Raw genomic sequence first — 27,146 nt, 5'->3', positions numbered from 1 at the left:
ACCAGGGAATGTAGTGATTAGAGGTCGACTGATTATGATTTTTCAACGCCAATACCGACACCGATTATTGGAGGACCAAAAAAAGCCGATACCGATTAATCGGACAATTTTTAAAATGTATTTATAATAATGACAATTACAACAATACTGAATGAACACTTATTTTAACTTAATATAATACAACAATAAAATCAATTTAGCCTCAAATAATGAAACATGTTCAATTTGGTTTAAATAATGCAAAAACAAAGTGTTGGAGAAGAAAGTAAAAGAGCATTATGTGCCATGTAATAAAGCTAACGTTTAAGTTCCTTGCTCAGAACATGAGAACATATGAAAGCTGGTGGTTCCTCTTAACATGAGTCTTCAATATTCCCAGGTAAGAAGTTTTAGGTTGTAGTTATTATAGGACTATTTCTCTCTATACGATTTGTATTTCATATACCTTTGACTATTGGATGTTCTTATAGGCACTTTAGTATTGCGAGTGTAACAGTATAGCTTCCGTCCCTCTCCTCGCTCCTACCTGGGCTCAAACCAGGAACACATCGACAACAGCCACCCTCGAAGCAGCGTTACCCATGTAGAGGAAGGGGAAGAACCACTCCTAAGTCTCAGAGCGAGTGACGCTTGAAACGCTATTAGCGCGCACCCGCTAACTAGCTAGCCATTTCACATCGGTTACACCAGCCTAATCTCGGGAGTTGACAGGCTTGAAGTCATAAACAGCGCAATGCATTGCGGAGGGCTGCTGGTAAAACGCACGAAAGTGCTGTTTGAATGAATGCTTACGAGCCTGCTGGTGCCTACCATCGCTCAGTCAGACTGCTCTATCAAATCATAGACTTAATTATAACATAATAACACACAGAAACACGAGCCTTAGGTCATTAATATGGTCGAATCCGGAAACTATCACGATTATTCTTTCAGTGAAATACGAAACCGTTCCGTATTTTATCTAACAGGTGGCATCCATAAGTCTAAATATTCCTGTTACATTGCACAACCTCCAATGTTATGTCATAATTATGTAAAATTCTGGCAAATTAGTTCGCAACGAGCCAGGCGGCCCAAACTGTTGCATATACCCTGACTCTGCGTGCAAGGAACGCAAGAGAAGTGACACAATTTCACCTGGTTAATATTGACTGCTAACCTGGATTTCTTTTAGCTAAATATGCAGGTTTAAAAATATATACTTCTGTGTATTGATTTTAAGAAAGGCATTGATGTTTATGGTTAGGTACAGTCGTGCAACGATTGTGCTTTTTTTCGCAAATGCGCTTTTAAATCATCCCCCGTTTGGCGAAGTTGGCTGTCTTTGTTAGGAAGAAATAGTCTTCACAGTTCGCAACGAGCCAGGCGACCCAAACTGCTGCATATACCCTGACTCTGTTTGCAAGAGAAGTGACACATTTTCGCTAGTTAAAAGAAATTCATGTTAGCATGCAATATTAACTAAATATGCAGGTTTAAAAATACATACTTGTGTATTGATTTTAAGAAGGGCATTGATGTTTATGGTTAGGTACACGTCGGAGCAAAGAGTCCTTTTTCGCGAATGCGCACCACATCGATTATATGCAACGCAGGACTGGCTAGATAAACTAGTAATATCATCAACCATGTGTAGTTAACTAGTGATTATGATTGATTGATTGTTTTTTATAAGATAAGTTTGACTGGCTAGATAAACTAGTAATATCATCAACCATGTGTAGTTAACTAGTGATTATGATTGATTGATTGTTTTTTATAAGATAAGTTTAATGCTAGCTAGCAACTTACCTTGGCTTCTTACTGCATTCGCGTAACAGGCAGGCTCCTCGTGGAGTGCAGCGTAAAGCAGGTGGTTAGAGCGTTGGACTAGTTAACCATAAGGTTGCATCCCCAAGCTGACAAGGTAAAAATCTGTTGTTCTGCCCCTGAACAAGGCAGTTAACCCACCGTTCCTAGGCCGTCATTGAAAATAAGAATGTGTTCTTAACTGACTTGCCTAGTTACATAAATAAATAAAAAAAATAAAATCGGCAAATCGGTGGCCAAAAATACCGATTACCGATTGTTATGAAAACTTGAAATCGGCCCTAATTAATCGGCCATTCCGATTAATCGGTCGACCTCCTAGTAGTGATGTCGCTTTCACTGAAATGCAGTGCCTTAGACCGCTGCGCCACTCGGGAGCCCAACATGAATGAATCCATTTTACTTTTTTTTTTTCCTCCTCTGAATCATTAACTTCCTGAACGGCACAGTGGAGTCCCTGTTCTTCCTCCTCCTCCACACACACACACACCACCCACACACACACACACACGTAAGGACGATTATATTAATAATAAGTGAGTCTCAATCTTTAATACCTCTTGCACTTTTATTGCTATATATTCTGCTGAGCTGCCTCTGAGACCACATTTATGTCCTGCTGGTGAAAGATGAAAACGCCTCAGCCAAAGCCTGTCTAGCTGTTCTCATGGTGCCTGTATAGGGTTTCACACTGGGAAGAGACACACTGCATCCACCTGCAGCAGACGAATTGCTGACTATTCAGCATGGTTTAGCTCCAGACCTATACCCTGCTCATGAAGGGTCGCAAAACTAACTGGAACTATAAATCTAGTCTAGAAGGCCTCTGAAGGGCACACAGACCCTGGTTTTAGAATGCAACCGTGTTAACATGGCTCAGCATGATGGTTAGGGAAGCTGTAAGAATGGAAGGTGCTGAACGCCTTCCTCGGCTTGCAATTGTAATGACAGTAAATGGCCATTGGAGGGCAATCAAACCTAAAAATGAAACATCTTGTGAGTGAATGGACCATCTTTGCCTTGAATTGTCAGTGACGAATAAAACTGCACCAAAAAGCAGTGCATGTTATTGTCTCAAGTCATATAGGGTGATACCTCTGTTTTCAGTGATTCAGCCACCTTTCTCTTGAATTAGGCCTGCATAGTAAAGGTTCACCGTCACAGCGGGTCTGGCAGAAGCTTGTTTACTGTTATAATCTCCACCCAGCACAGCCAGAAGAGGACTGGCCCCCCCTCAGAGCCTGGTTCCTCTAGTTTCTTTCCTAGGTTCCTGCCTTTCTAGGGAGTTTTTCCTAGTCACCGTGCTGCTACATCTGCATTGCTTGCCGTTTGAGGTTTTAGGGTGGGTTTCTGTACAGCACTTTGTGACATCGGCTGATGTAAAAAGGGCTTTATAAATACATTTGATTGATAGGATGCACATAAAGCTTGGACTGGAAGTACCCACCTCTCTCGGGGGTCCATGCCCAGGAATTTACATCCAACTAAACTGCCTGCTATTTTTAAACCTCTGTCCTAAGAGCGACAAGGAATCCATGTGCTTGTTTTGCGTCTGATAAGAATGTCCCCAAAATAGAAGTGACTAAGCACCAAAGACCGTAGTGCCTCAGAATTTTGTAGTATAATAACTGCATGAAGTCATCGAGCCCGTCCATTTCCAAGGAACATTACTAATGGACATTTTATGAGCAAGAGTGCGTTAACAAAAACATTCCTTTACTTGGCCAAATGAAATGACTGTAAACTTCCACATTCATATGTCTACTTTACAACTCAAGCAAGTATTTCTCTGGTGTTTGGGTGGTGGTCACCACTGGGACAAATAGCTTGTCTCCTGTGTAATATCAGGTAGTGTAATATTGTTCAGTGCTCCTTGGTATTGGAATATAAATGCAGATAGATACACTGTCATCACCGGTTACACCTTATCTGCAGCATTACAGTTTCTGTTCTGTTCTCTTAATTATTTTTTTAGATGATGCATAATAGCATACTTATCACAAGTTCCAACTCCTTGGAACCTCAGGGTTTTTTTTCTATTATGTGTTCTGGGAAGATGTTGCTGTGATTAGTTTGTTCCAAGAAGTTGCGCTCATTATTCTCTTTTTATGGTTTGATATTTGTCCTTGCATATATATTTGTATGTGGGAGGAGGAGCATTACTGAGAATGGTCCAGGGTCGGTGTGAGGCTTTCCATAGAAAACAGGAAGAAGAAGCAGCATCACATTCCTCCTATGGTGTTCATTGTGGGTAGTTCCTCTCTGATTGTTGATACGTATGACCAGACATAAGCACCCACCTTCCACTCCCCTCACCCCTCCTTTGCTTTCCTCAGAAATGCACGCACACACACACACACACACACACACACACACACACACACACACACACACACACACACACACACAAGCAAGCACAAACTGCCCCAGGTCAATAAGTTACTGGTTTATACACTAGGAGGGTATAGTACTTCTTACAGAAACATCACCTACAAGATAGCAGGGATTCATGGAATTATGACAGGGATTTATGCAATTATTTCAATAAATTATTTCATTGATTTATTTAATCAGTGACATATTTCCTGCCCTTCTAGCATTCATCATTAGCATAACTCTGCTGCTACATCAGAGTTAATTATGCAGGTAATTATTATAATGATGTGTAATTACAATAATGTGGCAGATGCAGAGACACTCAGTGCTGTAATCATGATGAGGCAGGACTTTTGACCTCACTCACTAATCCCAGATCAGATCTGGCTTGGTTAGGCCCCCTGTTCTGGCTGTCTTCACTTATGCCAGACAACTTGCACTACCGTGGCCTACTGACACTCTTATGTTTACAGAGACAGACAGACTTGAGGCTGGACAGACGGACAGACTCTCACACAACCATTCCAAATAACTATACACGCATACTGTACCCACATTGTTGTGTGTGTGTGTGTGTCGAGCTAGAGGAGCCTTGGTTGGTGTACTAGTCCTCTACACTACATTGTTTGGTGCACAGTCAGCTGTCAGAGTACATTCACTTGATCTGCAGAGGAGGTAGGTAGAAAGGGACATGGGGATAGAGAAAGACTGGAGGGAGAGGGGGAGGAGACAGGGGTAAAGGGTGAACAGAGAGGGTGAGGAAGAGTGAAGAGAGAGAAACATTATTTCTGACTGCAGGAGGTAATTAGAGCTGGTGATGATTAAGAGGGGAACTAAATGTCTCAGAGCTGGAGAAGGACAGAGTCACAGAGTTGACTAACTCTGAGACCCACAGACAAATACAATGTCATGACGTTGGTCTGTGGGTAAGGTTTATGACCCCCCCCCCCATAAATACCTTTCTCCCTTCCCCTCTCTGACCCTACTGAAGGACTTGAATAGCCTGTGTTAAATATAGAGAGTCTGGGAACATCAAACACATGGGGAAAAGGAACCATATTTTGGTAATAAAACCAGTTGGAAATATGCTTGGGAACGTAATGAGTATGTATGTCAGGTTCGGTTGTCATCTGAGACATTATGACTGATGACAGGACGACATAAACTGTACCTGAGAAAGTATACACCCTCTAGTTATCAGAGTAACATGGAATTGTTATACAATTGAAATGTTTGATATTGAAATTGTTTGTTAGGAGATTAAATGTAATTTTAGCTTCCAAATGAGAGAATTGGGTTTTCATAAGGAAAGTGCCCTGCTTGATCAGTGGCCCACCCCTGTGAAGAGGAGGGGTTATAAACGATGAAACACATCCTTCCCCCCTCTCCACTATATAAGCCTTTGACGAAAAGATAACCATGTTGTTCCAGCACGTGAGGTCTGCAGCCTCTACGTTAGAAGGACACACATGTCAAGGACAGAACTAAGCCAACCTCGGCGTGAGCTATGGTATGAACTGGTATGAACTTTGAGCTTATTCACTACAGAAGTGCTACTTCCTAGCCGTTGAGTTAGCAGCGGCCGCTGTAGACGTGGGCTAGGAAAGGACGGACGACGGATCCGGTCTAACAGACGGACGAAGATACCACCACGTATCCAATTCACCACCAGAGACATTCTTCCAAGTACAGGGAGATCTGTTGGCCAACCCGGCCAGCATCTACGACCAATCTACCGAAGCGCAGCTCAGAGTAAATATTTATTGCATTTTCCTTTTCCAAATGGGCGGTAATTTAGAATGCATAAGATAATGTATTTACGATAGCATAGCTGCTGTTTCTTCGTTCCTAAATCTTCCCGCTCTTTCATTCAAGCCCAACCCCCTTTCCTTTGTGTAACCAGCTTTCATACAGGTTCCGTCCACCAGGACGTTTTGTGTATGACATCATTTGTATTCTGTGTATTTGTAATTCTGTGTGATTAGTTTAGGTATTTAGTAAATAAATAATTAAACCCAATTTTGTATTGCTGATTCAACTTGTTAGCCAGGGTTCGTGAAGATAGCCAAGAATTTACAACTTTCATTATGAGACTGAAAATAAGATAAGGGTTAATATTGACTGCTATCGATGTAAAATATTACTAAGTATTTTAAGAGTTTATTCGGAAGATAACGGCTCTATAAACGTTCTTCCGTGGTGCCCCGACTTTCTAGTTAATTACATTTACATGATTAGCTTAATCAGGTAATATTAATTACAGAGAGAATTTTATAGGTTAGCATGTCATATCACTTAATCCGGCATAGCCAAAGACACGACAACAACAAATATGATTTTCCGCACACGCACAGCCATGCACAAACATACATACACACAGCCAGGCGTGTACACACACAACATACAGTAACCCTTAAAATCATCACAATGGCAGACATTAAATATATTTTTCTGAGGCAGATGCCACCCCAAAATGCAGACCGATGGGACTGTTAGCCTGCAGAGCGGTAGGTAGCTTCGTGGTTAAGCGCGTTGGACCAGTAACCAAAATGTTGCTGGTTCGAATCCCACATTTGTGAAAAATCGGTCAATGTGCCCTTGAACAAGGCACTTAAACCTAGTTGTGCTGGATAAGAGCGCTCTACCAAAATGCAAAAAAGAAAAAAAAACAATCTGCCAAACTGATGATGCATTGGCTTCTACAAGATGGGCTCTCAAGGGTCACTAAACACATTCCAATAAAACATAAAAGGCATTCTTTCCTCACCTTCGTCACCGATGGCTGTAATATAGAGTAGATGAAGGAAGGAGAAAGCAAGATGTCTAATAGTTCTGGAATATTCTCTTTCTCTGTTGGAGTCTCCCCTCACATGCTGTTGTACATTGTGTTCTGTGATGCTGCGTCGCTGTGGCTGGCTGTCACCACAGCAACATGCGCACACTGCCTGGTAAACATGATGTGACAGAGGAAGTGACCAGGTTGACAACACAGGAATGAACTGTGTGTGTAACTAACAGGTAAAGGAAAACAACTGTGACATGACTGATGACTGTGGGGATGTGAAGGACTGGCCTGGGGGTTAAGAGGAGAACGAGTTGATGGTGAGGGGGGTTAAGAAATCTTTGAAAATCCAAAGAACATGACAAACTAATTCTTCACAAATCCCAGTGCCTTAGTTGATACAGTCCTTTTATTGAACAGAGGACAAGGAAATCCAAAAAGTACTCAGACTGTGGCTCGTAGTTAAGCTCATCACTAGTAAAGTGCACTTTCAGTTTACAAACAACTCATTGGAATTGAGCGTTAGCTAGTGCCTGGATCTCCCTTTAACTTCTCCTCTTACCAACATAGACATGCTAGTACAGTACGTATTCATCTCTAGGCACTGCACCGGAGTCCCATAGGTAGAACACTTCACATTTATAGACTGTTGAGACCACGTTAGGAGTGCAAAAAGACAGCATCTGAGCGAGGGTGTGTGCAGAACAGTAATTGGAAGATTAGCACACACAGTATCTCTTCCCATCATAAAGTTTAAAATGCCTCAAACAGCTCTGGCTGATTGTGACATTCCTCGATTGTGTAACTATTGTGTGATGAATTGATTATGTGATTGACTGATTGTAAAGCAGCTCCATATGTCTTTACAGGGTTTGTTTTTATTTTCTAGTTAACTCCTCTTTCTCTTAGTGTTTTAGCTTCTAGCTTTTAAAAAATATATTTCCTACATAATGTATGTACACTTGTATCTTAGCAGAGAAAATAGTGTTCTGTAAGAGTTCCTGTCCAGTTTTGCAAGGTCATTAGTGACCCCAGATTGGCACATATTCACCATTGACTTTACCCAGTTATACTAAACAGAAGAAAATAGTCAGTTAACCATCTAGATGCTTCAACACACTCTCACACATTACATGCCAACTCACCTAAAAAAGGAGGCACAGTGAACCTCACACATAACCCAAATCATCTCTACTTCTAATTTAAAGAAATTCTCCGGTACATTTGTAGACTTTTTATCCAGTAGTTCTGAAAGTAGCTCTCACAAGACAAAAGTGTTCCCTGAAAATAGTGTACTACATCACATACAGTATGTGCAGATTTTACTCAAATGGCGAGGGTCTGAAGCTCATTGGCTAGAACTCGAATTGCTAGGGGGGCTGGAGGAAAATGGCGCAGCACAAATTCCAGAAATAGTCGCTTTCAAACTAGGGATTTTGTGGATAATTTAGGTAAAATAGTAATTCTGCATGTATAAACTACACTGACACATCCAGCCCAAAGCGGGAGGTTTAAAGAATACACAATAGTCACCAAAGTTCCGGAACATCTCTTTAAAGCGAGATGCACTTGGGTCATTATTCTTTCAGTATTACAGTGAATTAGAGTGCCATAGGACAGTCTGAGCAGCACTGATTCTTCAAATACCTTTATATGGCCTTTGATATAGTTCTACTCTACAGTACGTTGCCCTAACCTTATGGGATGGTAAATCATCAGTCTATATAGACCACTGGTCACCTTCACACTAAACACAACTTATAGTATCTGCCAGGCACAGCTTCTGAGTAAAGAACATTGGTTCCAAGTCAAGTGCCTAACAATGGAAGGGACAACGAGGCAAAATAAAACGGTGATAGAACACATGTAAAGACTTCAACATAGGAATGACCAATATCAATATTCAGACTATGGTGTCACTGCAGAAGTACTAAAAGGTTCTAAGTAACATCAGACCAACGTTTGCAGTGTGTGAACCGCAGCCCCATATTGCACCTAGCAAAGGAGTTCCACCTCCTTTGATCCATCTCACACACAGATACACACGACTGGGAGGAGACTAGCTCGTAACGAAACACACCAGCATTTAACATCTATATTCGCTTCAACAGGGAAGTCAACATCTTATCAGCTCATTTCACCTCCTCCTGTTGCACCAATCTCACTGTGAAAAACAGTACTGTTCAAGGACGCCTTGCCAGTTGCAACTGTGGATTTTGATCCCTCCGTCTTACCTCATGTGGTTCTCTTGACAGAGCTCAGCTATCCACATACTTCAAACTAGAACGTTGTCAAAGTTCAATTCAACCCCAGAGAGCTCTGTATGTGTATTACCTACAGGACTCTATGGGGGAGATGTCACACACACAAGACAAGATGGAGTCTGACACACAATATCCTCCTCCTACCAGCACACTCAACATTACAACTCCCCAACATCAATAAAATAAGAGCAATACATAGTGTTTTGCACAACAAGGACTAGACAGAGAATGAACTGGGCATGAACTAAAACAGACTATTCTAGAGACTAGTAGAGCTGTAGTTTGTACATGCAGCCTGGTCTTCTGTAGGACTACAATTTCTCAGCACCGCGATGAATAGGTTTGGCTTGGTCACAACTCAAGTCAACAATAATCCACACCAGCTTAAACTGTGAACACTGAAATATGTATTTCAGCTACACCATATGCATAGACCCTCTCTCACCTAGTTTATATCCTTCACTTGAACTTCCATCCCAGCTCTAGCTATACCCCACGTAGAAGACTTCTATGGGCAGGACAAATATAAGGTCACAGGATAACCCTACTAAAAGGATTTATGAGCGTGTGACATTACGTGAAAATAGACATACTATACAGATATATAAAGGATACAATCTCCTTTCCAACAGCAGTCTGAATCTGTACCAGTCCAGCCAGCTCTGTATGCCAGGCAGACCCAGGGAGAGTGACCCGTGCTGGGACTACAGACCTCAAGAGCTGGCCCCATGTGGAGGCAAACAGACATCACACACCAGCCTGTTGTATCTTCCTTTTCCCCCTTGTTCTTGTTGTTGTGACTGTTTTTTTTTTTTTTGCATGTGGCTGAAGGGCAAAACGCAGTTGGCAGAGTCCTCCCAGCATGCTGAGTGCAGGGAGGGAAGGGGGTTATGGGAAATGAAGTGCAGGCACACCCAGGGCAGGCCGTGGGATAGGGAATGGTGTTGGCACACATCTCAGACAGGGTTCAGGGGTCAGGGTCAAAGTTCCCATCGTTCTCTCTAAGGGGCTCTGGTTGGCTGGGTGTTTAATACATTTACTCCCTGGACTGGTAGAAGAGGATGTATCCAGACTCCGAGTTCTTTGAGATGTCTGACGTCAGCCCATAGAACTCCTCGATGGCCTGGGCATCGATTTTCTGAACAAACCAGAGAGGGACACAACAAAATGATGAAACATGCTGTATGAGACATATAAACAGGCGTGCTGGCCAACTAAAAATAACAGTATTACAGAAGAGCATGACTGTGACACACACCTCCACGATATCATCATCAAACAGCAGCCAGAAGCCGTGACTCTTCACTATGGTGATGTAGTGTCCTCTGTTGGGTCCACTGAGGAAGAAAGAAGGGGAAAGCGGTGATATGACAAAGTCTCTGCAAAGTACAAGGTACAAGTTTGTTTGGATACGAGTAAGTGTGTTTGCATAAGAATGTGTGTCCAAAGGTGCTGAACGTATACTGAACAGAAATATGAACGTAAAGTGTGAAGTGCTGGTCCCATTTTTCATGAGCTGAAATAAAATATCCCACAAAATTCCCATACGAACAAAAAGCTTATTTCTCTCAAATTTTGAGCAGAAATTAGTTTGCCAGAGAATTGAATGTTCATTTCTCAACCATAAGCCGCCTCCAACGTTGTTTTAGAGTATTTGGCAGTACATTCAACCAGCCTCACAACAGCAAACCACGTGTAACCACGCCAGCCCAGGACCTCCACATCCGGCTTCTTCACCTGCGGGAAGTGGGGGTGCGAGGAGTATTTCTGTCGGTAATAATGCCCTTTTGTGGGGAAAACTCATTCTGATTGGCTGTGCCTGGCTCTCCAGTGGGTGGACCTGGCTCCCAAGTGGGTGGGCCTATGCCCTCCCAGGCCCACCCATGGCAGCGCCCCTGCCCAGTCATGTGAAATCCTTAGATTAGGGCTTTCATTTATTTAAATTGACCGATTTCCTTCTATGAACTGTAACTCCGTAAAATCTTTGAAATTGCTGCATGTAGAGTTTATATTCTTGTTCAGTATAGAATAGACATGTGTGTATGTGTTTGTGCCCCCTACCTGCCACAGTGGACGACCACAGCGACCAGGTCATACATGCGGTCGAGGTTGGTAGCATCTCCAGAGGTGTTGAAGAGGCGGAGCTCCAGAGGGAAGACGACGCGATAGGATAGCTTGGTGTATCGGTGCAGCTGCTCCATGTACTTAAACCGCTTCAGGTGCAGGGCCAGGATCATAGGCAACTTCTTAACCCGCATCCTACAGGGACACACAGGAGTTATATACAGACACAGACAAGCAAAGAGTAAAAACATATAGAAATACAGTACCAGTCAAAAGTATGGACACACCTACTCATTCCAGGGTTTTTATTTATTTTGACTATTTTCTACATTGTAGAATAATAGTGAAGACATCAAAACTATGAAATAACACATATGGAATCTTGTATTAACCAAAAAAGTGTTAAGTGTCAATGTAGCCACCCTTTTGCCTTGATGACAGCTTTGCACACTCCTGGCATTCTCTCAACCAGCTTCATGAGGTAGTCACCTAGAATGCATTTCAATTAACAATTTTGTCTTGTTAAAAGTTCTCATGAGGACCAACACAGGAAAGGAAGACCCAGAGTTACATCTGCTGCAGAGGATAAGTTCATTAGAGTTACCAGCCTCAGAAATTGCAGCCCAAATAAATGCTTCAGAGTTCAAGTAACAGACACATCTCAACATCAACTGTTCAGAGGAGACTGCGTGAATCAGGCCTTCATGGTCAAATTGCTGCAAAGAAACCACTACTGAAGGACACCAATAAGTAGAAAAGACTGGCTTGGGCCAAGAAACACGAGCACTGGACATTAGACCGGTGAAAATCTGCCCTTTGGTCTGTCGAGTCCAAATGTGAGATTTTTGGTTGCAACCTCCGTGTCTTTGTGAGACGCAGAGTAGGTGAACAGATGATCTCCGCATGTGTGGTTCCCACCATGAAGCATGGAGGAGGAAGTGTGATGGTGCTTTGCTGGTGACATTGTTGGTGATTTATTTAGAATTCAAGGCACACTTAACCAGGATGGCTACCACAGCATTCTGCAGCAATACGCCATCCCATCTGGTTTGCGCTTAGTGGGACTATTATCTGTTTTTCAACAGGACAATGACCCAACACACCTCCAGGCTGTGTAAGGGTTATTTGACCAAGAAGGAGAGTGATGGAGTGCTGCATCAGATGACCTGGTCTCCACAATCACCCGACAACCTAATTGAGGTGGTTTGGGATGAGTTGGACTGCAGTGTGGAGAAAAAGCAAAAAACAAGTGCTCCGCATATGTGGGAACTCCTTCAAGACTGTTGGAAAGGCATACCAGGTGAAGCTGGTTGAGAGAATGCCAAGAGTGTGCAAAGTTGTCATCAAGGCAAAGGATGGCTACTTTGAACAATATTTTGATTTTATTAAACACTTTTTTGGTTATTAAATGATTCCATATGTGTTATTTCATAGTTTTGACATCTTCACTAATATTCTACAATGTAGAAATCAATAAAAACCCTTGAATGAGTAGGTGTGTCCAAACTTTTGACTGGTACTGTACATAAAGACAGACAGATACCGCAGTCATACACACCCAATCTGAGTGGAAACGTGTTGTGTACTGACCGTTTCTGGGCCTCCTGCTTGCTGCAGCATGCCTCACAGTAGTATTTGTATTCACTGCACAAGGTCTCTGTGTTACTGAAGTCCCTGGGGAACACAACGCACACAGAGGGGACTGTGTCAGTAAGCTTGATACAGGGAGTAGTTATGGTACAGAAAGATACCAAGTAACAGGTCAATATTACCTAAGACAGTGTGTTATTGATGTATTCTGTTCTACGTCCACAGACAGATCCAGGAAGTCCTCATCTTTGCTGCTCACCTGTCCGAGAGAGAGAGAGAGAGAGAGGGAGGGAAAGAGAAACACACAGATGAGGTGAGTCGGTGTACTTGCCTCTTCACGTGCTGAAAGGCACCGATGCTGCTCCTGCTCTGTGACCTGACCACACACTGGCACACAAAATGAGAGAGCGGGTCCATTTGATGTATTGATAGTACGTGTCATTGAGAAGCACAGTGCTTGTAGCGTGGTGAAGAGGGTTGTTCAAGGCCATTCTCTACCTCCCTCCCTCCCTCCCTCTGCTCTTCCTCTCTGAGCATCAATGCCTCCTGCGTCGCAGATACAGAAGGAGAGAGCGGCAGAGTGGTAGACCGATGCCACAGCCTGTGGGGGCTGGAGGATATCCGTCAGAGCTGAGAGCTTACTATTACAGACAGAGCTAATCCCTCTGTGGGAGACAGTCACTTAGCTATGCCCTGCTAGTCGATTGGGAAAGCATTACCAACACTGCTGAGGAAGGGGCTTGAGTTAAAAATAAAACAAGAGACATTTCCAATCAATAAAGTATTCTTACATAAGCGTTTATGTCCTACATAACTTGGTTGAATTAGGACCACCCATTTCAATCACTGCCAGAGAACAGAAAACCTTGCCTCGCAAGCTGCCTGATCTCGCGAGATTACATGAATGGTTCGCTGCACGGATGTAAGCTCATGAGATCAGGCGGCTTGCGAGGCTCCATAAAACCCACTACCCCAGAAATCACTCTATAGGGTCTACCAGCTCTGACTCACCGTCTCACAGTTGAGGCAGCGCGTCTCATTGGTCAAAGTTCCCTGGAAGATGTCATGCACCCAGGTGGGCTCCGTGGGCTTGTTCTCGGGCTCCGTCTCTGTGGTGACGGCCGTGCCGTTGTTCTTGAGGCGGCCGTTCTGCTTCTCCTGCTTCTTCTCCTCCTGCAGGATGTCTGCCACTGTGTTCAGCAGGTAGTTGAGGAACTCATGGGCGTCCTGCTGCATGTAGTTGTCAAACAGGTCTGTAGGGGAGACAGAGGACAGGGGCTTTTAGGGAAACTGCGTAGAACGGTGATCAGTCAGTCAATAGTCCTGATCAAGGTGAATCCAGGCAGGTCAACACACATGCATGCACACACAAATCCGATATGTGTGAAAAGTGAAATTGGAGAGCAGGAGAGAGAGTGTGAGAGAAAGCAGCTGACCAGGCCCTAGTCCACACATAGATGTTCATTGTTCATTCATAGAGAGAGCTGCCTGGAGTCAGACAACAACAACCTGCTTCTATTCCAGGTCCATGTTCTGAATGTCCGCACCGCCACAACATGCACCTGCCCTTCACCCCACAGTGACAATCACCTGAGAAAAACACTTCCACTTCCCCTCTAGCCCTATCTCAATCCCCAGCTCAAAACATGCCTACTGTATCATTCCTGGATACGGTTGATTCAAGATAACTGGTCTCGGCAGTCTGAAACCTCTAAACGCTGGCCTGAAACCGATCAACACACAGCCAGTTTGTCAACCAACAACAATCATATGACAACCTATACAAAATGGTAGCTATGAGGGTATTACACTATGGTCCTCTAGTGTATTTGTCCCCAGCGTCATTTGGGTTTGGTGTAGTCTCTCTCACCATTCTCCTTGCGCAGGCGTGAGATGAACTTCTTGGGCGGGATGACTCCCACCTTTTTCTTCTGGGTGGCGATGCTGTGGAAGAGGTCTGCCAGACACGTGAGCAGGTTCTCCTTCTTCTTCTGCTGGGCCTTGTAGGCCAGCACGTTCTCCCGGAAGGGCCGGCAGAAGTACAGGGCCTGAAGCACCGAGTTACAGTAACACGTGTTGCCAAACTGAGGGGGCCAACCCGGCAGGGACAAATAGAAAAAGAGAGGGTGAGATTTTTATCACTCTGAGGACCGAAAAAAGTAACATTGAAAACACGGAGAGAAGATTCATGACCGTCACCTCCAACAGACTTGGTGCAAGGTGAGATGAGTGTTCTCACATCTAAAAAGGGATGTGAGAGCCAGACTGCACAGCTGCCATCAGATAAATGTATGAATTTTAACTTAATGTAGCCAAACTAGTCTTGGTACCAGTCTTTTTAGCTAACATTTCACTCCTGTCATTTGCCAGAGACTGGTCGTTCGGGCAATCTTAGCGTTCAATATGCAGCCAGATTTACGGCGAAGTTGCTGATTGGTAGTTGGAAACAACATTAATATTTTCCATGACAACGTTATGGAACATGAGGTACGTGCAAATTTGGTGCAATATAGAATGAGGATTTTAAGAACAACAAACAATACTATTATCACCTGCTGCGGTCATTCCCTTGTGAGAAGACAGTGTCAATGCAAGATGATGTTGTTCAAAGTGGCTAGAGAGGACTCCGTAATGAGAGAGAAATAATGATACGAAAATTATTAGCCTACAAGATTCAATCAAGCTACGTTTGCTTCAGTTGCCTCTCATTAAATGGGAGGAAATAAACGCAAAATTAGCACCTGTCGTCATTCCTCGCACATATGCTGATCATCATGACTTGCTTACATGTTAAAAATGATATGCTCATTTCAGTTGTATTATTTGTCCCTCTCTTATTAAGAGATGGATTCCAGACAGGCTACTTTAGGAAACTTTCTGAACGGACATAGACGGACGGGGTCCATACAGTTACATATCAGGATTTTATTTTAGTTGACATATGGTATCGTTATGACAATATCACAACATTATAAAAAACTCCAGTATTTTTCCCTTTATAGCTTGTTCTTCGTCTTTTTTATTGCTTTTGTCTCTGGCTTGCATAGCACACGTGGTGGTCGCCTAAATTCATTCTAGTAAGCTAGGCCTAATATATAGGCTAGCATACAAGTGGTGGATTAATAGCCCAGCCTATGAATAAACTGACTTACACATCTCTGTCACTCATTGTTCCCTTCTTGTGCAATTCATGCATCTCCACTGGCATCTCTCTCTTCCATCCTCTCTGTATGCCTCTTATAGCTCTTGAACCAGTAGCCTTGCCCAATGTGTTACCCAGAAGTAGCAATATATACACTTAACAAAAATATAAAAGCAATTTGCAACAATTTCATTGATTTTACAGTTAATGAGGAAATAAGTCAATTTCAATAAATTAATTAGGCCCTATGGATTTCACATGACTGGGAATACAGATGGGCATCTGTTGCTCACATATACCTTAAAAAAAAAAAATGGGCCTCATGATCTCGTCACAGTATTTTTGTGTATTCAAATTGCCATCGATGAAACAATTGTTTTCGTTGTCCGTAGTGTATGCCTGTCCATACCATAAACCCACCGCCAACATGGGGCACTCTGTTCACAACATTGACATCAGCAAACCACTCGCCCACACGACCCCATACACATGGTCTGCAGTTGTGAGGCCGGTTGGACGTACTGCAAAAGTCTCTAAAACGACGTTGGAGGTGGCTCATGGTAGACAAATTAACATTTACTTCTCTGGCAACAGCTGGTGGACATTCCTGCAATCAGCATGCTTATTGCACATTCCCTAAAAACTTGAGACATCTATGTCATTGTGTGACAAAACTGCACATTTTAGAGTGGCCTTTTATTGTCCCCAGCACAAGGTGAACCTGTGTAGTAATCATGCTGTTTAATCAGCTTCTTGATATGCCACACCTGCCAGGAAGATGGATTATCTTGGCAAAGGAGAAATGCTCACAAACAGGGATATAACCAAATTTGTGCACAAAATTTGAGCTAAATAAACTTTTTGTGCGTATGGAACATTTCTGGGATCTTTTATTTCAGTTCATGAAACATTTACATGTTGCTTTTATATTTTTGTTCAGTGTAGTTTGGTCACTTATTTTGAGCAATTAAAATATATATTTGAGGAAAGAAGCACCTTTCTCTTGCTTGCTGGATATAAAATAGGCTTCAGCGTTCACAATGAACTGGTGGGGAACTTTGAACGGCAAGAGCTTCTCTTGTATTGTGATTAGAGGTCGACCGATTATGATTTTTCAACGCCGAAACCGATACCGATTATTGGAGGTCCCGAAAAAAAACTATACCGATTAATCGGATTATTTTTTTTTACATTTATTTGTAATGACAATTACAACAATACTGAATGAACACTTATTTTAACTTAATATAATACAACAATAAAATCAATTTAGCCTCTAATAATGAAACATGTTCAATTTGGTTTAAATAATGCAAAAACAAAGTGTTGGAGAAGAAAGTAAAAGAGCATTATGTGCCATGTAATAAAGCTAACGTTTAAGTTCCTTGCTCAGAACATGAGAACATATGAAAGCTGGGGGTTCCTTTTAACATGAGTCTTCAATATTCCCAGGTAAGAAGATTTAGGTTGTAGTTATTATAGGACTATTTCTCTCTATACGATTTGTATTTCATATACCTTTGACTATTGGATGTTCTTATAGGCACTTTAGTATTGCCAGTGTAACAGTATAGCTTCCGTCCCTCTCCTCGCTCCTACCTGGGCACGAACCAGGAACACATCGACAACAGCCACCCTCAAAGCAGCGTTACCCATGCAGAGCAAGGGGAACAACTACTCCAAGTCTCAGAGCGAGTGACGTTTGAAACACTATTGGCGCGCACCCCGCTAACTAGCTAGCCATTTCACATCGGTTACACCAGCCTAATCTCGGGAGTTGATAGGCTTGACGTCATAAACAGCGCAATGCTTGAAGCATTGCGAAGAGCTGCTGGCAAAACGCACGAAAGTGCTGTTTGAATGAATGCTTACGAGCCTGCTGGTGCCTACCATCGCTCAGTCAGACTGCTCTATCAAATCATAGACTTAATTATATCATAATAACACACAGAAACACGAGCCTTAGGTCATTAATATGGTCAAATCCGGAAACTATCACGATTATGCTTTCAGTGAAATACAGAACCGTTCCGTATTTTATCTAACGGGTGGCATCCATAAGTCTAAATATTTCTGTTACATTGCACAACCTTCAATGTTATGTCATAATTATGTAAAATTCTGGCAAATTAGTTCGCAACGAGCCAGGCGGCCCAAACTGTTGCATATACCCTGACTCTGCGTGCAATGAATGCAAGAGAAGTGACACAATTTCACCTGGTTAATATTGCCTGCTAACCTGGATTTCCTTTAGCTAAATATGCAGGTTTAAAAATATATACTTCTGTGTATTGATTTTAAGAAAGGCATTGATGTTTATGGTTAGGTGCAGTCGTGCAACAATTGTGCTTTTTTCGCAAATGCGCTTTTGTTAAATCATCCCTCGTTTGGCGAAGTCGGCTGTCTTTGTTAGGAAGAAATAATCTTCACACAGTTCGCAACGAGCCAGGCGGCCCAAACTGCTGCATATACCCTGACTCTGTTTGCAAGAGAAGTGACACAATTTTCCTAGTTAAAAGAAATTCATGTTAGCAGGCAATATTAACTAAATATGCAGGTTTAAAAATATATACTTGTGTATTGATTTTAAGAAAGGCATTGATGTTTATGGTTAGGTACACGTTGGAGCAACGACAGACCTTTTTCGCGAATGCGCACCGCATCGATTATATGCAACGCAGGACACGCTAGATAAACTAGTAATATCATCAACCATGTGTAGTTAACTAGTGATTATGATTGATTGAATGTTTTTTATAAGATAAGTTTAATGCTAGCTAGCAACTTACCTTGGCTTCTTACTGCATTCACGTAACAGGCAGGCTCCTCGTGGAGTGCAATATAAGGCAGATGGTTAAAGCGTTGCACTAGTTAACCGTAAGGTTGCAAGATTGAATCCTTGAGCTGACAAGGTAAAAATCTGTCGTTCTGCCCCTGAACAAGACAGTTAACCCACCGTTCCTAGGCCGTCATTGAAAATAAGAATGTGTTCTCAACTGACTTGCCTAGTTAAATAAAAGGTGTAAAACATTTTTTTTAATAACAAAAATAAATAAATAAAATCGGCTAAATCGGTGTCCAAAAATACCGATGCCCGATTGTTATGAAAACTTGAAATCGGCCCTCATTAATCGGTCAACCTCTAAATGTGATCATATTGGCTTCTGGTAAAAATACAATAAACAGGAATCCTCCGTTCTCCCCACGTGCAATGTTTATGTTTACAATTAAATGTATTACGTCAGAATGCCCAATGTTAGAATGCTTCCAATCAAATGTATGAATGAATTAGGAAAATGTTCTCAGTCTAATTTGCATAAACATTGTGATTGGACGAAAGATGTGAAAGTTATCAAATCCTCTAATCTCCTCGAGCTGATTAATGATAGAATGTTCATATTTGAAGATTGCAGAAAGGCCAGTCTCTTTTGCAAATGACATGAGTGGCAAGGAGTGGAATGTAATGGCTGAACAGAGACGGCAACCAGGCTAGCCAAACTCTGCTTTGAGAATCATCAATCTCCATCTGAAGTTTTATTTAATTAAATGTTTTTTATACATACAACCCACCGGTGAACCGCTCAACATTTCAGCTACATTCCAGTCATTAAACAGAAGCCAGCTGAAGGGTTGGCTAACAGAGTAGTTGGGTAACATAAGGCTCTCAAAGATTTGTTTTGCCAACAGAAATAGAATAGCAGGGAAACTGGGACAGGCAGAGACATCTAAACTATGTAAAGATATAATTCACAAACAATGGTAGCATTACTGACTAGCCAACAAACAAAACAACCTGTTTCTCATGAAAAGTGTCAACACCAAGCACCTGTCCGATGGAAAACATGACTCAGTAGTGACCTAGTGGACAGAGTGAATGACACTTACGTTGACCAATCCAAAGTAGTGTTCGTTGATTGGGAACTGCTCCGGACCAATGTCTTTCTCCAGAGCAGAGGCATTGGTGCCCTGAGGGAGACCAGAGAGAGAGAACACGAGCTCAAATGTGCACTGTCTAAACATCCTTATTATACATGAAATAGGCTACACATCATCTGAAGTGCCTTACTCACACATGTCTGTTCTCTTCTTCAGGGCTGTGTTACTTACTATGGATCCCCATTAGCTGCTGCCAATGCAGCAGCTACTCTTCCTGGGGTCCAGCAAAAATAAGGTAGTTATACATTTTTAAAAACATTACAATATATTCCCAACAGATTTCACAACACATTAAGTGTGCTCTCAGGCCCCTACTCTACTACCACATATCTACAACACAAAATCCATGTCTACAGTATGTGTGTGTATAGTGCGTATGTTATCGTGTATGTATGGATGTGTCTATGCCTATGATTGTTGCTTCACAGTCCCTGCTGTACCATAAGATGTATTTTTATCATTGTTTTTTTAAAATCTAAATGGTACTGCTTGCATGAGTTTGATGTGGAATAGAGTTCCATGTAGTCATGGCTCTATGTAGTACTGTGCGCCTCCCATAGTCTGTTCTGAACTTGGGGACTGTGAAGAGACCTCTGGTGGGATTTCTTGTGGGGTATGCATGGGTGTCCGAGCTAGGTGCCAGTAGTTTAAACAGACAGCTCGGTGCATTCAACACCTCTCACAAATACACGGAGTTGTGAAGTCAATCTTTCCTCCACTTTCAGCCAGGAGAGATTGACATGCATTTTACTAACGTTAACTCTCTGTGTACCTCCAAGGGCCAGCCTTGTTGCCCTGTTCTGAGCCAATTGCAACTGTCCTAAGCCCTCTTTGTGGCACCTGACCACACGACTGAACAGTAGTCCAGGTAAGGCAAAACTCGGGCCTGTAGCACCTGCCTTGTTGATAGTGCTGTTAAGAAGGTAGAGCATTGCTTTATTATGGACAGACTTCTCCCAATCTTAGCTACTGTTATATCAATATGTTTTGACCATGACAGTTTACAATCCAGGGTTACTCCAAGCAGTTTAGTCACCTCATCTTGCTCAATTTCCACATTATTTATTACAATATTTAGTTGAGGCTTAGGGTTTAGTGAATGATTTGTCCCAAATAAAATGCTTTAACTTTTAGAAATATATATATTCTGAAACGAACTTTGTTAAGTGTTGCAGTCATTTCAGTCGCTGTAGTAGCTGACGTGTATAGTGTTGAGTCATCAGCATACATAGACACTCTGGCTTTACTCAAAGCATGAGTCAGACATGAGACATGTCATTAGTAAAGATCAGCCTAGACAGCTGCCCTGGGGAATTCTTGATTCTACCTGGATTATGTTGGAGAGGCATCCATTAAAGAATACACTGTTTTCTGTTAGACAGGTAACTTTTTATCCACAATATAGCAATATAGTAAAGCCAAAACACCTATGTTTTTCCAGCAGCAGACTACTGTATGATCGATAATGTCAAAAGCCGAACTGAAGTTTAACGAAACAGCCCCCTCAATCTTTTTCTTCATCATTTTCTCTCAGCCAATCATCAGTCAAGTGCTGTGCTTGTTGAATGTCCTTCCCTATAAGCGTGCTTAATGTCTGTTCTCAATTTGTTTATTGTAAAATAGCATTGTATCTGGTCAAACACAATTTTGTCCAGAAGTTTACTAAGGGTTGGTAACAGGCTGATTGGTCGGCTATTTGAGCCAGTAAAGAGGGCTTTACTATTCTTAGGTAGTGGAATGACTTTAGCTTCCCTCCAGGCCCGAGGGCACACGCTTTCTAGTAGGCTTAAATTGAAGATGTGGCAAATAGGTGCGGCAATATCATCTGCTATTATCCTCAGTAATTTTCCATCCAAGTTTTCAGACCCCAGTGGTTTGTCATTGTTGATAGACAACAATAATTCTTTCACCTCTCCCACACAAATTACAAGGCTTGTCTTCCATAATTTGGTCAGATATACTTGGATGTGTAGTGTCAGCGTTTGTTGCTGTCATGCTTATGTTTGCTAATCTTGCCAATGAAAAAAATAATTAAAGTTGTTGGCAACATCAGTGGGTTTTGTGATGAATGAGCCATCTGATTCAATGAATGATGGTGTTGAGTTTGCCATTTTGCCCAACATTTCATTTAAAGGTGCTCCAAAGCTTTTTACAATCATTCTTTATGTCAATTATCTTTGTTTCAAAGTGTCTTCTTCTTTTCATTCAGTTTAGTCACGATTTCTCAATTTGCAGTACGTTTGCCAATCGGTTGTGCAACTAGACTTATTTGTCATTCCTTTTGCCTCATCCCTCTCAACCATACACATTTTTAATTCCTCATCAATCCACAGGGATGTAACAGTTTTTACTGTCATTTTCTAAATGGGTGCGTGCTTATTAGTAACTTGGATAAGCAATTTCATAAATGTGTCAAGTGCAGCATCTGGTTGCTCCTCATTACAAACCACAGGCCAACAAATATTCTTTACATCAACAGCATAGGAATCACTACAATACTTATTATATAACCTCTTATACACTATATTAGGTCCAGCCTTTGGATCTTTGGTTTTCCTAGCTATGGCTACTATATTGTGATCAGTACATCTGATGAATTTAGATTCTGCTTTAAAGCTAAATTTCTGCAGCATTAGTAAAGATGTGATCAATACATGATGATTTCATTCCTGTGCTGTTTGTAACTACCCTGGTGGATTGACTGATAACCTGAACCAGGTTGCAGGCACTGGTTACAGTTTGAATCTTTCTCTTGAGTGGGCAGCCTGATGAAATCACCCAAAAAATCTCACCAGAACAGGCTTTAGGTGAGACAGATGAACCTATAGTCATACTACTTAAACAGTATTTAACATGAGATCCTCTCTAAACTTTACAGGAATGTGTTTCTGAATTTAAACAGCCACACCTCCACCTTTGGTATTTCTGTCTCTTCTGTAGATCTTATAACCATGTATTGCTACCACTGTATCATCAAAAAGGTATTATCTAAGCGCGTTTCAGAGATTGTCAGAATATGAATGTCATCTGTTACTAGCAAATGATTTATTTCATGAACCTTGTTTCTTAAGCTGCATATGTTAACGTGGGCTATTTTTATGACTTTTCTGGAACACTTGATTGTTTTTATTGCTTTACTGGGAAGCTTAGCAGAGGTAGACATGCTCATGTTTTTTATGTTCGTGCCGGGTGAGTTGCACACATTGGACTTCCTACTAGGGCACACCGCCTCAGTGCTAACAGTATCACTCTGGTTCATAGGCACAAGATTACTGCAGCTAGTGAATCTGGTCAAGAGCTCTCTGGTCTAATAGTCATCTAGGTAAGTACAGTATATCGCAGGAAACTGACGGACCAAAGCCTCTTTATAGAGAGGTCACATGCTGCACATGTCTCTGTCTCACATAAGTCTAACCTTTGCTTCAGATATATGTGAATGCCTGGATTATTTCTGGCAAAGACTGGCAGTCCACTCCAGCATATTATAGCTTTCATGTAGCTTGCCGTTTCCCATCCCAAACCCTGCTTATACATGCTACTGGAAATCAGGAGTGGTTTGGTTTCATTTAACGTTCCGTAATGTAGTGACAGGGCACTTATCTCCTGACAGAGCCCATTGACTAACCAGAGCTCAGAGCGCTTCCAGATGAAGCCGTGTCTTTGTTGAGAGAACATAGAGACTTCTGCTAGCGTTGCTTAAGTCTTAAAATTGCTGTCATTTTCTCTCAGTCAAAGCAGAACACATTGCTTTGTTGTCTCCGATTTCCGTTTTGACAGAGTTCTCAATGTTGAATCTCTCATACAGACGCATGCACACGCCGCTGAGCCCGCGCTCGTGTGCCAAAGACACATGAAGTGTTTAATCAAACTAGACAACGTACACTTTCTTGTCTCATTTAAACAATCAAAGCTTACACAAACAACGGCACAAAGGAAAGTAAACAAATACCAGATGATGATAACGGTCCCATTCAACACCAATCAAATGCTCTGCTCCACATAACATTTTTCATACTTCCAAACTTGACATCTTCCTGAACTTTTGAATCCTTATCAACAGCAGGATTCAGTAGCCTACACACTGTTCTGGTAAAGAAAGGTAAAACCACAATTGCCTAGTGTACTTATTCCTGTGTGGAGTAATTACACAGTCGTAAGGACACTGCAATGTAAAATGTTACACGGAAGGACCTCCTCTACACGTTGGGTCAGTCAGATGCTCATCATGCCCATCAGTAATGCCCTTGGTGGCTAGGTACTACAGCCGGTCAGCTCGAGCTCCCAGGAGAAATTCGACCATGAACCTCTCTCATCATCATCATCATCTCCTCCATGTGAGACACTGAACCCAAAACATTTAAATTAATAAATAGCATTGCAATCATAGAATAATTGAAATTTCATGAAGTCTCCCACCACAAACAGCTTATTACACTGCCTTCACCAATCACTGCCTTGGCTCTGCAGCAGGTGCACACAGGTGTATACAGGTGCAGCAGTGGGGATGGAACCATGTCATGAGACAGGATACTCTCTGACTGTCACTAAAAATGTAATTGAGGAAGCTGACCTGAAAACCACTTTCACACAGCACATGGGTCCTTTAAATATAGATTAGCATAGTTTCATGGCCATATGAGAGGATCTGTCATATTCCCTTTCTTCACTTCCAAGTTAAGCTTAGGGATCTTTAAATTCACACGAGCCTGACACTAGAAATCAACCTGTCAAAAGGTGTCAAATCACGTCACGCACCGTACTAAGAGGTGTTTGTAAAGTGTGCACAGCAAGCTTTGTGTGACAACGTTACTGTCAGGTACCTATTTTCCTGACGTCGCCAATTTACATTGCATGTGTTTATTTGGCTAGAGTAGCTAAACATGTAGGGCTCATACTCATCATTCAAGATCAAGCTACACTTCCGAAATGATGGACCCACCCCCATGCATCCATGTCAAACAAGGACTGGTGGCTTGGTACTACAGCCGATCAGCTCGAGCTCCCAGGAGCAATTCGACCATGAACCTCTCTCATCATCATTACACAGACAAGGTGGCCAACGATGACTGCAGCAGACACTCGAAGGCGCTATGGCTACTTACCATATTACAAATGGAGGCGATATTTCTGACAGTCATTTAGTTTACAGGGTCCCTCTCACCGTCATATTTATAAAATAAACATGTTTCAATGCAGGACGATATTGAGAAAAGATTAAGCTGATTCGCAGCCGCGGCTAAGGCCAGACCGCAACCACAGGGGTAAAAAACGGGCAATGTCTCTCGACTAGAGACCAACCTGCAGGCAGTTAACACGAAATTAAAAAAATGCAGCTTAATTTTAACGCTTTGATTACTTAAATGTTGCAGACTGCTAACGTATAACTTATCTAAAAATGACATATGCATGAGTGACTAAACACACATGAAGTTGCGGCAGGTTGATAGCAACGGACAACAAGCTATGTAAGGAAATGTACATCCGCCCACCACAAAAAGCTACCGCATTTCTGTCGAATCAGCGCTCTGATATTTGATTGACAGAACAGAGAGACTAATCAGAGCCTCGAATCAGGGTTTGAATGATGCAATGGATTTTGGGAGTTGTGGTGAATTTGGCTAGTAGTACTAGTGGATTGTCACTGATCATAATTTACATATGTCGAATAATCACATCACATTTCACACCAACTTGCAGACGTAAGGTGATACTCAAGTGTCATGCTGCTCGCGTTATATTGGTTTGAAACTTAATTTATAGACATATTTGCATTGCAAATGTTGCCATCGTCCTTTGCCATCAAAACCAGCCCATTCAATAGACAGTAGGGTACGTTTGGTGAAAACACCCCGTCCCCGTCCCAAAGATAGAATCCCTGTAGGGGCAACAGTGCCACTGTCCGACCCACGGACTTTGTTATGGTTTTTGACAAAGTAAAAGCGAGGAGCGTCGCTCAAGGTTGTAACATTTTTTACATATTCTGCCGTGCTAAGATATCCGAGGAGAAAAAATCTGTTTGTTGTTTACAGTAACTTCTTTGTTGTTGTAATATCGCAAACGGACGTGGCAGTTTCACGAATTAAGGATTCCAGCTTTAAGGAAAAAAAATTTAAACAAAAAAGCTGCTAGAAAGGGGACATTTTGCCCTCTATGTGGCAAAATGCCTCTTGAAGATTAGTGTGTTAAAATATATTTTATACATTTTATTTGGACATTTTTGACCAGTTGACTCTTTAAAGCTCGAGGTATCTTATTTTAATTAAACAAATCAAATATCAAAACAAAATTACATTGTACATTTCACTATTAATATCCCAAAGTATCTCAAAATCGATTGTGTAACTCAATTAAGTTACTTATAGAGAATTTGGACATGGTTTGGAAAATGCTAATATAGGTACCATTGACTTGCATTGACTTTAGTTGCGACTCTGTCACGCCTGCTCCCGCTCTCCCTCCCTGGCGCGTGAAGGTGCCAGGCTCCCCAGCATTACGCACTCCTGCCACCATCAGTACGCCCACCTGCCTTTCCCTGTCACGCGCATCAGCGATTATTGAACTCACCTGGATTCAATCACCTCTGTCATTACCTTCTCTATATCTGTCTGGCTCCCCGCTCTATTCCCTGCTGCAGCATTAATTGTCATATGTTCATGTTTACCCGTGTGCTGACGCTGTTCCTGTTTTGTTACCTGTCCTGTATTAAATGTCAACTCCCCGTACTTGCTTCTCATCTCCAGTGTCGGTCCTTACAGAATCCACCTAATGAAGCATCGGGGAGTGCTGGCGTTCCGGTTGGTGGTGACGTCGGGGCCGGGGGCCGACACCGATGGAACCAGGGGTGCCTAAGCCAGCTCATGAGGCTATCACGCCCTAGCTAGCTCGAGAGGTTCTTGCCCCGGTTGGCTCGGAAGGCGCCCATCCCATTTCGGGCCTCAGCCGGATCATCAGGTTTTTATGCCCAGACGGCTCGTCAGGCTGCTACGCCTCAGCTGGATCATCGGGCTCCCACGCCGCAGCGGGATCGTCAGGCTCCTATGCCTCAGCCGGCTCGCCAGGCTCCCATGCCTCTCCTGGTTCGCCGGGAGTTTACGCCCAGCCAGCTTGCCCAGCGCCCCTGCCTCGGCTGGCCCGTCAGGCTCGCCCAGGTGGGACGCCGGGTTTCGCCCCTAGAGGGGGGACC

General features: G+C 42.4%; 1 protein-coding gene across 1 annotated transcript; it reads right to left on the bottom strand.

Annotated features, from left to right (window-relative positions):
* Nucleotides 1-7,358: 7,358 nt before the first annotated feature.
* On the bottom strand, nucleotides 7,359-25,448 carry LOC106584112 (ubiquitin carboxyl-terminal hydrolase 46). The gene is made up of 9 exons (XM_014168976.3): nucleotides 25,066-25,448; nucleotides 19,913-19,993; nucleotides 14,756-14,969; nucleotides 13,897-14,138; nucleotides 13,068-13,144; nucleotides 12,886-12,969; nucleotides 11,293-11,490; nucleotides 10,490-10,568; nucleotides 7,359-10,369 (listed from the first exon to the last, which is right to left on the bottom strand). The coding sequence occupies exons 1-9, from the start codon at nucleotides 25,099-25,101 to the stop codon at nucleotides 10,268-10,270; spliced, it is 1,113 nt and encodes a 370-aa protein (XP_014024451.1). The 5' UTR covers nucleotides 25,102-25,448; the 3' UTR covers nucleotides 7,359-10,267.
* Between the last annotated feature and the right edge of the window lie 1,698 nt (nucleotides 25,449-27,146).

The sequence above is a fragment of the Salmo salar genome, chromosome 23 (genome assembly GCF_965601325.2).
Source record: "Salmo salar chromosome 23, fSalSal1, whole genome shotgun sequence".
NCBI lineage: Eukaryota > Metazoa > Chordata > Actinopteri > Salmoniformes > Salmonidae > Salmo > Salmo salar.
The sequence above is the reverse complement of the archived record's forward strand: the minus strand, read 5'-3'. Positions and strand labels throughout refer to the sequence as shown.